This window comes from Chaetura pelagica, unplaced genomic scaffold, assembly GCF_000747805.2.
Source record: "Chaetura pelagica isolate M959 unplaced genomic scaffold, ChaPel_1.0 scaffold46, whole genome shotgun sequence".
NCBI lineage: Eukaryota > Metazoa > Chordata > Aves > Apodiformes > Apodidae > Chaetura > Chaetura pelagica.
This window is the reverse complement of record NW_009954102.1, coordinates 4,929,667-4,944,220: the sequence shown is the minus strand read 5'-3', so window position 1 is coordinate 4,944,220 and position 14,554 is coordinate 4,929,667. Positions and strand designations below refer to the sequence as shown.

Below are 14,554 nucleotides of genomic sequence, written 5' to 3'. Positions count from 1 at the left end.
TATTCATCTCCTTTCTAACTTAGCAATACAAGGTTGTTCAGCCTCTCTTAAGAAGAAAGTTTTCCTGAAAGCATTACCACCACCTTTCATATAAACACTGTAAAAAGAGAGAAGAGGGTTTTTTTCATTAGTCTAAAAGTTTTATTTCCTCAGTGCTATAGACAAGTAAGGTAATAAAGTTTTCAGACCTTTAAGATAAACTCTTTCCTCCCTTTTGAAAGCTGTGGCAATATTTGCTTTAAATTGCTTAAAGACTTTATGTAAAGTTTCTGTATGCAGAAATTGTTGTTTTTTCTTGTTATTGCCCATTTCTTAACTACAGTTTTCTTTGTGGGTTTTATTTTCTTTAATTTTGCCTACTTGACACAGAAACCAAGGGGGCAGCCGTGAACCTTTCAGATAGGTGATACAAATGAATGCTGCAAACACTACTGAACGTAATTTTAATTGGAGTGGGAGCCTCTTCTCTGCTTGTAAAGCTGCAGAAGAACCTTGTGTTTGTTCGTGGCTCTCTTGCAGCAGGCAAGGAGCCAGTCAGTAGTCCTTAAGAGCCAACTGAATGTACCAAATAGTTGCAGTTGTACAGAGCTACTCAGCAGAGGGAAAACGAGCAGATCTCTAGAGGTGGAAAGTCTAAAAATTATCTCTGCAGGTGATAATAATTTGATTGTCTCTTCTCCTTTGACTTCATTTTTCTCTTTAATTTTCCTATGTGACTGTCTTATAATGTGCTTTACTTACATAATTATTCTAGTTTCATGTAATATTATATTTTTAGCTTGGTTTCCCCAGAAAATAATACCTGTGCTCTGTCCGTATCAGCTCCCTTAATAACTTCTGAATTCTTTAACTGGGTTCAGACAGATTTGACAGGAGTTGAGGACTGAAGGATTAGATTCCTGCAGGTTTTGTGAAAATTGGTAGCTGGATAATCTACATGTCTACTGAAGGAAAAGGCTGTAGATTGAAACTGGTGGTTAACCTGTTCCGTCTGGCTTTGGTAGCTGGTAAGTTAGTGTGTTGGCCAGGCATGGTGTGCACACCTCAGGTGGAGTGTTTCTTGTATCCTGCTCAGATGGGATGGGGAGGAACAGAAGATACTGGTGGGAGAGTTTTGTGAGAAATACTGGAAAGAGATTGAGTCAAGAGCATTATAAGGGATCTTAAGGGAAAGCAGTTGGCTAGGGGGAGAAAATGCTGAGGATACTGCAGCCAAGTTTTTTGTTGTTGTTGTTTTGGGTTGTTTTGTTTTGTTGTTTTTTTTAATGTGCTGCTTCTCTTCTTATAGAACTTGACTTATCCTTGTTGAGTCTAAGTTTGTTTACAGTACCTAAACTGTTATCTATGCTGAGGAAGATGTTAAGTCGAGATAATAAACATGTTATGTCATTGCATAGAATATTTTAAAGGTCTGTGCCTTGAGTGCCTTCCCAACTAGTTGAAGAAAATGATGTGTCTCATAGGGATAAGTTCCACAGTCACTTGGAGCTTTTCAAACTGCAGGTTACTACTGAAGATGCTGTCTTGCCTTCTCGCTGGTTGCATAGTCCTGCCATCTCCCCTGTGCCAACACAGTCATTCAGGAGTTGGAAAGCTCAGTTGGGGAACTGAAGATGTTGAAAACTAAGCCAGAAAAAAAAATACAGTGTTTCAGACAGATTTAGTTCCCTTATCTGTTTTACTGCAGGAACAGTAGTGCCCAGCACAAATGAGGTAGTGGAAATGCTGTAGCTAGCTTTGGAGGGAGCAGTGGCTTTGTCTGTTAGTGGAAGCTGGCACCTCATTTTGCTTTTTAAGCCATTGTGGAAGTACTCTGTTCTTTCTTGCTGCTTATCTCTGACTGCAGTTTGGGACTTTTGTGAGTAAAAACTCCAGAGACTTTCAAGTGAGCTATTCAGTGCCCCTTGGTAAGTAATGTGGAGCTACTGGAAGCAGATAAATTACTCTGGCAGATACATAGATATCCTGGATGCCACATAAGAGAGTGTAAATTGCAGGTAGTAAGTGCTTTCTCAAGGCTTTGAGTTACTTTACACACAAGACATCAGAAGGCAGTTTAATGTTTTGATCATGGAAGAAAAACTTGAAACACATCCAGTGCTTCGGGTGGTTCTTGATGATAGTGCAGGGACAAAATCTAGATCCATGGTGATCTTGCTTGCCAGGAGACTCTCCATTGGATTTCAATCCCCAGGAATTCTTCATGGAATAAAGGTAACAGCAGAGAATCTACTGTTTGATAGATGTGCGTTTTATCATTTAATGACAGAGGATTCACTTTCTCTGATAGACTTTTTAGCAGTGCAGCAGCATATAAGGATCTTCTTTTCTGCAGCATAAAGGGATTTGTTAGCCTCCACTAATACTGTTCTGCCTCAATATACTGTAGTAGTCAAGAAATAAAAGTCAACAGAAATTTCAAGACTTACCTGCTTTGACTGTTACATGTTCTCATTAGAGTTCCTCCACATTAAGGCAAGCAGATTTGCTTGTTAATGACTGACAATCTTTGAATCTTCTAATTATATCTGCTTCCTTTTCCAACTGTTCCTTTATTTCTATGTAGTTTGTAGTTCTGTCACTGTCATTCTGGGTTTGTGGGACAGCAACAGTGTGTATCTCAACGTTGAAGCTTCTGTACCATTCACCTATGGGTTTTTAGATATGGTTTCCTGAGACCATACTAAACAGAAAGGTGACAGCTTCTTCTTGGGTCTTGCAGAAACACTTCAGAAATGTGGGAAGGACTTAGATATTTCATTTGTGTTGTTTTGGTTTTTTTGACTATCACTCTTCTTTAGTATCCAAGAACTGTACCCTGTGCTGGATAGGGTAGATGTGCACTTCTAAATAAGGGTGTTTCACCAGAAGAGGTTGCCATTACTTGGTGTGTCTGACTTGAGACTATTAAGGCTGAACATGCAAGGGGCCAAGATGGATTGAGAATAACCATGAGGAAAAAGGACTTGGGGGTGATGGTTGATAAGAAGCTCAACCTGAGCTGGCAATGTGCACTCGCAGCCCAGAAAGCCAAATGTATCCTGGACTGCATCAAAACAAGCATGGCCAGCAGGGCAAGGGAGGGGATTCTGCTCCTCTACTCCTCTTTCATGAGATCCCACCTGGAGTACTAGGTCCAGGTCTGGATCCCCTTAAAGAGGAAGGAGATGGAGCTGTTGGAGTGAGTCTATAGAAGGGTCACAAAGACAATCAAAGAGCTGGAGCACATCTGCTATGAAGATAGGCTGAAGGAGTTGGGATGGTTCAGCCTGGAGAGTAGAAGGTTTCAGGGACACTTTTTAGTGGCTTTCCCATACCTACCTGAAGGGGCTACAGAAAAGCTGGGGAGGGACTTTTTACCAGGATGTGTAGTGATAGGACAAGGGGAAATAGTTTCAAGCTGAAAGAGGGTGGATTTAGGTTATACATTAGCAAGAAATTCCATTGTGAGAATGGTGATACATGTGTTGCCCACGGAGATTTTGGATGCCCCTCCCTGGAAGTGGTCCAGACTAGGTTGGATGGGTCTTTGAGCAACCTAATCTAGTGGGAGGTGTCCCTGTCCATGGAAAGGGGGGGATGGAACTAGATGATCTTTAAGGTCCCTTCTAACTCAAACCATTCTATAATTCTGTGAATTTCTTACTTCATTTTACTAGGGAACTACTGCTGAAATAAGCACAGTTTCCTTTTTAATCATGGGAAGCCATCTCTGGGTGAAATGCTGTCATAAGTTTAGGGATCTTTCAGCAGACTCTTAAAAGTGTCTTCACATAGGGATGTAAGAATTGAGAATCCTTCCTTACTGCTTGACAAAATGTAGGGTGGATTTTTATGGAGTGATTAATGACATTGTATTACACTGCACTTGTAAAAAATGCTGTCTGCATACACTGTACATCTTAGGAAGGAAAAAAAGAAGACGTTGGAATGGTTGATTCTGATACCAACTTTATGTAAACTTCAGTGAAATGTTATGTGTGACTTACGGTCAATCAGGTATTTATGGTAATTAAAAATCCTGAGTAATGATTTACAAAAAAGCAAAGAAGAAATAATCTAGAACTGCAGTGAGGACCCTTTTTGCAGATCTGTAAAGGTTATGTGAAGATGATAGAGAGAAGAGTTCAGTGATTCAGAAGGCAAGAGAATGTATTCATGTGTGAATAATTGATATTGTAATAGTTGGAGATACAGGAGCTCAGTTCTATAAAGCAGGATTCCTTTGACAATAGTATTTCTATGGCCTCTGGCACAAATAGTGCCAAAAGACTGGGTATCAGTGTGTAGATTTCAGATGAGTAGCTTTAAAAGAAAGAGTTGAAATGGTATTAATGCTTTAACTTGCAATTGTATATTGTGTGGCTATTTTTTAAACAAAGTTAACTTGAAGCTTTTCTTCTGTAAATAGCTATAATAACTTTAATGAGTCGTGAATCATACTGACTATAAAATAAGTGTGGGATTCTCCCTTTGATAGGGGGACTATTATCTTAATATCTTAAGGTACCTTATTTGGTCTTATCAAATAGCAACATTAAGGTAGAGAAGAGGGGACTTTTCAGGTTAAGTTGATTTTTTAGCAGCAATGTATTAACCCATTAGTTCCTGCCCATTATCCCTTTAGTTTTACATGAGTTTTACCCTGTGGTGGCTCCTTCCTTTTTGAATTATATTTAACTGTCATGCAGGATTCACAGAAAAAAATTACTTATTCCTATCTCATTTGACAGCTTCTCAGGTCCATGTGATTCTCAGTACTGCCTTTGTCTCCCTAATAAATATAAAGAGAGTCAATCTAGGTGATAAGATTTGGTGTCTGTGTCTATGTTTGGTTTCATGGTTCCATGCTCCATTAAACATTCCTCCTACTTGTATCACTCCCTTAGCTTTTTGGGAGGAAGTGGACAGGACAGAAATACAGACTGGTGTGGTAGGTTTGATTTTTAAATGTTGTGTTCCTTGCTGAACTTCTCACTCTTCCTAGAGGTTTGACTGTCTGTAAAAAAAGAAAAATCTGTAATTTTGTTATGGGTGCTAAGGATCTAGAAAAAAATTTCCTCTCCTATCCCAGAAGATAGTCCTTTGCACAGAGCAATGCAGCCTGGTAGAGAACAGAAAGGTGGTGTTCTAAATTGGCAGTTTAATTGAGAGAACTAGAAGTCTACTTTCAACATGATCAAGAGGGTAAAAACTGGTGAATGAGTTCAAAGATACATTAGATAGGGACTAAGAACCTCACTGAGGTAATATAAATTATGTGGGCAGTTTTGTGTTAAATACATTCAAGTGAGAGATTTAGGTGGGTTTATGAATGCCTGAGGAGTCAAGGCATCAGGGGCTGGGATGAAAGGGGTTGAGAGGCCAGCAGGTCAAGGGGCATTACCCTCTTCCACTGCTCTGCTCAGGTGAGGCCACATCTGGAGTAGTGTGTCCTTGCTGGAAAAGCAAGGAGCTACTGGGGAGTCCATTGGAGGGCTATGAAGATGATTCGGGGGCCGGAGTATCGCTCTTATGGGGTAAGACTGAGGGACCTGGGTCTGTTTAGCCTAGAGAAGACTGAGAGGGGATCTTACCAATGCTTATAATTATCTAAAGGGTGGGTGTTAAGATTGTGAGGCCAGACTCTTTTCTGTGGCACCCAGTCACAGGATGAGGGACAACAGGCACAGACTGAAACACTGGAAATTCCATCTGAACACAAGGAAGAGCTTTACTTTGAGAGTGGCAGGGCACTGGAACAGGCTGCCCAGAGAGGCTGTGGAGTCTCCTCCTCTGGAGATACTAAAAACCCCACCTGGACACCTAGGATGATCTCCAGAGGTTCCTTCCAACCCCAACCATTCTGAGAATCTGTGAATGCAGGAAGGCTTTTATCTGAATGACAGACAAAAAAGTTGATTTGTACAAGTATAGGGACAAAAAGAATCAGGATTTTTGAAGGGCTATTGACTTACTGTTTACAGGCCTGAGCAGCTCTGGAGATAATGGTAGTGCCTTAAAACAAGAAGTGAGTCTGACTTTAGCATTAACTGAATTGTATTGACTAAATGTGGGTGAAAAAAATGAAGTAGCTAGATTATTGCTTTTGTTAGTGTCACCGTTTGGCTCAGGTTCAACAACAAACCAGGACAATTAGTACAAATACTGTTAAATATTAGGAGGGCATGTTCAGTAGTATCTGGTGATGCTCTTGTTCTTTCCTAAATCTTCAGGGGTTGGTTGGAGGTATAATTTATTTTTTTTAAATTAGTGTGGCATAACACCAGTTTTATAGTATCACTGCTTGAACCAAGGCTTTGTTTTGTGTGCATACTTTAATGATGTAGCTGAAAAATTTCATACGTTTACTGGTTTTGATGCAGTGTAAACCTTGGAACTCCTGGGAGGACATCTTCGGTGTCACTTTCTGTGGTTGCTTTGTCCTAATTAAAAAACAACTATGAAAGCCAAAATGCACAACCTACGCTCTAATGCTACTGCATGAGAGGGAGAGTTCAGCTGGGCACTTGCTGGCTGTCATTTAGGAACAGTTGAAATTTAATGAAGTGTGTAATATAGGATTAAGTTCATTTACTTTAATGGGATTTGTCCCACGCTTAGAGCTTTTAGGAATGTACCTGTGTGTTTAGGCAAATTATAGGTTCTCATCCCAGGTAGAGCTTGCACGGTGGACGAAAGGAATGTAGTAGTAAAATGGGCATGTTTCAAGTACAATTCCTTGATATAATAAATGTCAAGTATGTTTGACATTATATCTGACTTTTACAGAAAAGTCAGCCAAAAAAGACAAAATCTGTGTATCTTTAAAAATGTCAACTTTCTTATTAATTTATATACTTTAGGACATAGGAAATTTCCTTTAAAATACTTTTGCTTCTCCACTGTGTTTTATTTAGTCATCTTTGGAGTTGACCTGAGGCTAAACCCTTTGCCTAATAGGGGAGTTTTTTTTGTCAATAAGTTTCCATCTCCCTGTTTAGTTTCATGTTTGCTGCTTGTTGCTAATGAAAATCTCTGGTACAGTCTAGGGCAAGATTATGTGGGCTCCTTTATAAAAAGTTGTGTGAGCAGACTGTAGTTCATCATCAAAAAAGCCAGTGAAACTGTGCAAACCTCTATAAAAATCTGCAAAATAGCTGGAGAAAGGGGATTTTTTTCCCCTTGAATCTTGCAGTTCTCAGTAAGGATTATTTATAACAATAAATACACATTCCAAGTGAGACTGTGTTTTTATTGCGATGTGACTGTATCTATAGATAGGTTTGAAATCTAAAAGGTTAAGATTTATTTGTAATGTAGTGGTTAAACTACTTCCTTACATATGCCACACATGGGGAGGAAATTCTGAAGTACAGTTGTGCTTCTCTGAGCTTCTGTGATTTCATTTTCAACACTTGTACCTGCATAGTGCTTGTACCTTCAAAACAACTTAATGAACTCTGGTCTTTGTAACTCAGTGTGAGGTTGACAGAAGCAGATCGAGGATTTAATATCCCATAAATCAAAGCAACCTGCAAATACCAAGAACGTTACAGAACTGCTCATCACAGGAGTCATTTCAAAATGGAGGAAAATTTGTTAATCTCTGTTGGCTTTGATTTTCAGTTGTAATCACCGGGCTGCAACTTCAGTAATTCTGCAAAAATATGAGCAGTCTGTATCATTACTTGAATTTGAATCATTCCATGGTTTTGTGATGGACAGCAATGTTGTGTTTGGATGGTCTTCCTTCAGCATTCACTGATACTATTGCAAATATATGCCCCAAAACTTCTTTTAAATTGGTGCCTTAGTCATATATCACTGTAAATAGGTTAGTAGAAAGGATGCCCTCTCTGAAAAATGTTCATTGTGGGATTTTTAAAAGGTACAGAAAGTACACATAAAAAACCAGAAGAAGTGAAAAAGTAAGGATGCAGAAAGAGAAGATCACAGGCCCATGTTGCTTCAAGTCGAGTTGCATAATAACAGTGGGAAGGCACTGGTGCTGAGGCCAGGAGCTATGGTTCCCCTTCTGCTGAAATTCATTACAAAAATGCAGGTGTTTGTGAGGTCCTCCTGTAGGAGGAGTTGCTAAAATGGTCTGTGTCTAAAACAAAGGTCCTCATTTTTTAAAACCACATTTTTTCAATGGAGTTGAGTACAGAGATGGAAATTAATGGAAGATTGAGGAGACTGTGCTGATGTAAACAGTGAAGACTTCTTTGAATTGACAATGCACATGAATTGAAGTGGAGGTGGTGACTGGATATAGGGCAAAAAGCCTTTTCAGTGCTGGGGCAACTGTGCATTGGTCTGGGATGCCCGTGAAGGTGGTTTAGTCTGTGTCCATGGAGGTTTTCAGTGCATGGCTGGATAAAGCCTTGAGCAACCTGGGATGCTTTCATAGCTGACCCTGTTTTGAGTAGTAGCTTGAACTAGAGACTTCCTGTTGTCCCTTCCAACCTGGATTATCCCATGAATCCATGGACTGCACTTCTATTTGTTTTATTTCATAATGGCTTCAAATTGCTGAGGTTTTAGAAAGGGAAAATGAGAATAACTGTCTTTAAGGGTCTGCTTTACCCAGATGAGAGAGACTGAGTTTCACATAATTGCCTAGCTGCTTCCTTGTAGTGTTTTACCTACTAATGGGTATGTATCAAATAGATTAGCAAGTTTTCCTTGTTCCCCTAGTTTAGAGGAGGAATTGTGTACATGACTGAGTGTTCACTTCTTAAACTTCTACAAGTCTTTTGTATCTGTAATTTGTTCACATTGAAATCAACAGACAGCTTGCTTTTTTTCCTTGAAATCCGAACACATCTGATTGCTTCACACACTGTAGCACACTCTTGTATCTTAATCTGTTTCCTGAGGGGTACCTGTGCATCTAAAAGTTTCTCTCTTTTCATGACAATTCAGTTCGAATAAGGAGGAAATCAAGACGGCGCTCGCAGTGGGGCAAAGGCATTATTAAGAAGAGGAAAGTAAACAATTTAAAGAAAGATGAAGATGATGCAAAGTTTGCTGATGATGAAAATCATGGAGAGGACAGTAAACTGCTGGAAAATGGAGAGCTAGAGATCAGCACTGACTGCATTGAGGAGAATGGGGAGGAAACAGGAGATCTCTCCATGACAAATGATGAATCCTCTTGTGATATTATGGATATAGATGCAGAGCAGAGACTTAACAATGGGACATCAGCAAAGGAAAACAATTTTGCATCCACGGAAGAAGAAAGCTCGAATGAATCTCTGTTAATAACCGACAGCATTACCCTGAGTGCTGAAAAGGAATTAAGGAAGGACTCTACATCCAGAGGGGACTGTGTGAATGGAGAGACATCTGTCCACAGCTCGGGGGGAATGCCTGCTCCAGCATGTCATAACGGTAAAATGGAATCAGTTGATGCTCTTTCACCCTGTGATGAAAGCTATGGGTCTAGTGACAGGCAAAATTCTTCATCCGAAGATCAGCCAAAGGAGAAAATAGAAGCTTCCAGTGAAAGTCAAGGAGATCTAGTGAAAGCTGAGTTACCACATTGCAGCAATAATGAAAAAACACTACAGAGCACAGACATTGAAAGTAAAGATGCTGAAGCAGATAAAGAAGGTATAGCTTGATTTGAGTGTTTGTCCTTATCTTAGTGTCCAAGCTAATGTGTATTTTTAAATTGTAATATCTTATGTTACAGTGATTATTATAATATTTAATTAATTACTGTCTATTTATTTGAAACTTTTCGTATGCTTACAACATTTAATTCCACATACATAAATAAGATGTCTACCCTTGACTTGCTGCAGTGTTATCTTAGGCAAGTGAGTATATCTCCATAGCTGAAATATTCTGTTTATTCTTGTAGGCTTTGTGGGGAATACTGTAAATACTGAGGTAACATCTAAACAATAATTAAAGATTTAGAAAATATTATCAAGGCAGAGAAATATATTTGTTTTGGTCTGTATGTTGTTTCTGATCAACATTTTTATCTGTATGATATGCTTTGACTTTGTTAGAGATTTATGATAAAAATATCACTGACATTGAATGAAAGACTATAGAAATCCAAAATATATTCCTTTAAAACATTTGCTCATAGCAAAAGTTAAAGCAGTATAACTCGTAGCAAAAGCCAGATAAATTGTTGTTTATCTAATGGAGAACGTATCTGACTTTGGAGTTAGTCAACACAGTAACAGTGCAGCAAAAAGATAAGAGAAAGAGAAGGGAAGTCCTGGTGGTGCATGAAAGAAGGGGCCATATCCTTTGAAGGCAAGAGACACAGTTTCCTTAGGGAAGATAAATAAAAGCCTTATGCATGATTGCTTTTTTAATTAGCTTTTCAAAATCATCTTAAAAAATGCAATCTCTACTTGAAAAGTTAGCACCAAGATTTACAAAATAAATGAGCTTTAATGAGAGATCTGAATTATGAGAATATTACTATATATGTATTTGCTGTGTTTGTACATACGTATTTTCTCTAAAATTAAGGAGAATTGCGGAAGGTCTTTAAGGTCCTTTCCAGCCTTAACTATTCTGTGATTCTGTGGGTCAGAAATGTAAGAAAAGGTCCTAAGAATATCAGAAGAGTATGATACATTTTAAGAGCCTTTACATATCTCAATGTAGTAGGTGAATTTTGTAAACATTAAGGGTGGTTATAATAACAAAGAGTCCTCAGGAAAAAAAAGGCATTTAAACAGTTGAGGTGGAGACAGACAGTGAATGATTGTAGGGAGAGAGTAAGGAGATGTAAAAAAAAATTGTTCTCCACTACAGGATTAACAGCAGCTTTAATACAAAGGTGGAAGAAAACAGAAATGTGTCAGAGAAATGTGAAGTTTCAGGAGTAGAGCAGATGTTAGAATTACCATGGTGATGAAGACATGGGATGCTTTGGAGAGAAAAAATGAGGATTGGATTCACTTAGGCAGAAAGATTTTGAGCCTTCTCTTAATACCGGAACTTCACTGAAAGCTGTATAATTTGGTGCTACTAAGTAGAAATGATACAATGGATAAACTTCAAAGGACGTTCAATTTTCTGTTGAGGCTTTGGAGCTGGTTTTAAAGATGACCAGTTTTAAGTGTGTTTTCTGAGATGTGTTTTTGTGCACATACAGAAGTCTGCAAAGCTGAATAATATGCACTGCTACAGTCATGCTTTCTTGGTTCAAACAAACCCCGACAAACCAAACAAGCAAAATGAAAGTGAAATGAAGAAACAGGCTGCTAATTTTGAGAGACTGACAGTCTCATTGTTTTTCATATTACAGGTATATTCAAAAGCAAGAAAACACGAAAAGTTGCTACGGAGCAGTCAAAGCCCACAAGTTTGGAGCAGGTCCCAGAGGAACCGTCAGACCCCTTACCCTCTGTGGTTGTTGACCATGACAGACTAAAGGTAATGGTACTGGGAAAAAGTTGAACTGATGATGAAACTGTCCATGAAAAATGCTTTCTTCCTCAGCTGTGAAGCAGTGTTTCCTTTATGTTTGACTGCAAACAAATATTATGGCAGCAGTAACTTCTGAAGATGATTTGTTGGTTGGTGTTTTTTGGATGAAAAGTGAATAAATCTACTGAATCCATCCTGTCCCATCATTACTACTTTTACAAATCCAGTAATGGCACAGCAGTCCACTATTTTAATTGCAGTTTTTGCAGGTACTTTAATGTGTTAAACTCTTTTATGTGTTAATTGGACATGCCAGTTACTGAGGAACTGTTGGGTGCCTAGCAATTAGGAGTTAACATCTTTTTCCTTCCTGTGTATGTATACTTGGTGGAAAGAGCTGTTAGTGAATTGGAAAAGAAATTGGAATTTTTGCTGATGTTTTGGCGTCATAGACTGAACCCCTGCTAGTTAATTTTCTTGCAGTTTTGTCTCCTTTTAAGCAAAGTTACAGTAAAATTGGCTGTCTTCTGTTTTAGAAGCTAACTTGACCTACAATGCAATTTAGATCCTGCTTGCTGTGGAGTACAGATGGTGATTTCTTTGGAAATAACAGAAGTGTTATGAGTGGAAAAAAAACAATGTAAATTTACTGTTTTTATAGCATGTGTAAAATACATGCTTTCACCTTTTATGGGCACTTTTACATGTGTTGTACACCCCCCTTTCTTGGACCATTTTTAAACATTTGTTGAATTCCAAATGTATTTCCATGTGGTGGTACTTAGAATTTCATGCCAATGCAAGTTCTTAAAAATGTCTGCTTTAGCTATCAAGGCATATTTTATAGTTTGCTTTGTCAGAATTATTGACTAAGATGAAATAGAGTGAAGTGTTATTTATACAGGATAAACGTTGCTTCAGTTATATTGAGTATAAAATCTAAGACAAGAAAAAAAAAAAAGGCTGGGTATAAGCAGAGAAGTGAAAAGAGACACTGAGTCAGTTTTGGACCTGCATGGGAGCAGTGGCTGTACTGATAGTTGTGGTCCATTTGATTTCTGTGTATCCCCCCAAAATAGGGCTTCAGAAGGAAACCGTTTCTCGTATGTCCTTAAAAAAATCTAAAATGGTTATAAAAACTCTCTAACTTCACCTTTTGTTATTCCAACAGAAACTGCTTGATTTAGTGGTAAAGAAAAGTGACAACCTGACTGTAGACCAACTCGAGAGATTGTATTCGCTTCTCAGTCAATGCATCTACAGACATCGTAGAGACTATGACAAATCACAACTTACAGAGGTGATCTTCACGCTTTCTTCTTTATCTGAATGTTGAGACTGTTTTGCAAAAGCTAATACATCAATTTGTTGTACTAGCAGGCGAAAGCTTTAAATAGACCTTGAGGTGCATATCTATAAACTGAAAAATGTTTAGCGTCGTAATGAATTAGAAATCAGGTTGTTTCTAATAATAATTTCCTCAGAAAAGGATTAAGAATTTAACCTAGAAGAGTGGAGGAAAAAGAGGAGAGCATACAGCATCATGCAGAAGCACATGCTAGCAGAGTAAAAATGAACTAGAAGTAATTTCCACATTTGTGATAAGAGAAACAGTTGATGTGAAGAGGCTGCTTTATAGGCACACTGACCAGTGGTGCCGTGGCTGCCCTTCCTTGCGTTTGATTTAACTAGGCCAAAACCAATTAATGTATCTCTGCTCCCTGCAGTTTGCTGATACTGACTTTTCTACAATACCTTAAAAGTTCACAAACTTCTTTTAGATCAGTAAGTAGACCCTAGGGAAAGTCTAATGCAGCACGATGTGAGCCAGATGTCTCCTTTGCTGTCACCCTTTGCCTCTAACGCGTTTGCTGTCGGAGGCCTCCTGTCTGCATCAGCAGTAAGTTGGTCATGTCACAATTTCATGTCACCATTGGTGTAGGATGTAGGATGATTGGTGATAACTCTGGACATGCATTCCTCTCAACATCATGGTCATACATGTAGAGGAGTTTCAGCTGATAACCAACCCTTCTGAAAAAAGGACGGCGATTATGAGTTTCCAGTTGGGTCACTGAACACTAAATGTTTTTCTCATGGATATTTTACAACAAAATCAGCATGGAATATTGTAGAGTTCCTGCAAAGTGCTCTTCAAACCATTTTCATGCTATTCTTCTGCCATCTTCACATAAAAATATATTTAAAGTCTGTGCCTAATGTTAGGTAGATTAAAAAAATCACATTTATCTGGCACGAGTATATAGAGACTTTACTTTGATTCTCCAAACAGTGCAGATACATTTACAGATGGGTCACCAATAGCATAATGCTTTCTTAATACATATTGAGTACATTTAATTGTACCAGTGACTCTAATACACTTGCATTTTCTCATGGACCATAATACTACTTCAGTTATTTTCCTTTTTTATTGTATTTTGCTAGCAGATAGCAGCTAAGAAACAGAGTTGTCTATTTTCTTAGTAATTATTTCTTCCATTAAAAACAAAATAGCCCAGTAAATATTATTATATACTGTAGCTTTATTTCTGTCTCTGTGTCATAGAATCACAGAAAGCTTTGGGTTGGAAGGGACTTTGATGATCATCTAGTTCCAACCTCCTGCCATGGGCAGGGACGCTTCCCACTAGATCATGTTGCTCCAAGCCCCATCCAACCTGGCCTTGAACCCTACCAGGGATGGGGCATCCACAGCTTTCCTAGGCAACCTGTGTCAGTGTTTTAACCACCCTCACAGGAAAGAATTTCTTCCTTATGTGTAACCTAATCTCCCATCTTCCAATTTGAAACCATTACCCCTTCTCCTTTCACTCCCTTTGATTGTAAAAAGCCCCTCCCTACAGCTTTCCTGTAGCCCCTTCAGGTACTGGAAGGCCACTATAAGATCTCTTCCCCAGGCTGAACAACTTCAACTCTCAGCCTGTCTCCATAGCAGAGGTGCTCTGGCCTTCTGGTCATCTTTGTGGCCCTTCTCTGGACTTGCTCCAACAGCTCCAAGTCCTTCATGCTTTATGTATTTATTCTTTTTTATATATATTGAATGTATTTATTATTTATATCCTTCTATATTATAATTGATGCTCTGTGTCTCTTGCAGGAGATGGAAAGAACAGTTCATGTTTTTGAAACATTCCTGTGA

The 14,554-nt window shown here is 38.7% G+C and overlaps 1 protein-coding gene across 1 annotated transcript in view; it reads left to right on the top strand.

The window, feature by feature from the left end:
- Positions 1 to 14,554, top strand: part of ATAD2B (ATPase family, AAA domain containing 2B) — a gene marked incomplete at its 5' end in the record, with an annotated part of 64,780 nt that extends 50,226 nt beyond the window's left edge. Inside the window, 4 exons of the mRNA XM_010002411.1 lie at positions 8,908 to 9,600; positions 11,270 to 11,397; positions 12,563 to 12,691; positions 14,513 to 14,554. Of these exons, the coding sequence (XP_010000713.1) occupies positions 8,908 to 9,600; positions 11,270 to 11,397; positions 12,563 to 12,691; positions 14,513 to 14,554 (992 nt within the window). The remainder of the gene's footprint in view (positions 1 to 8,907; positions 9,601 to 11,269; positions 11,398 to 12,562; positions 12,692 to 14,512) is intronic.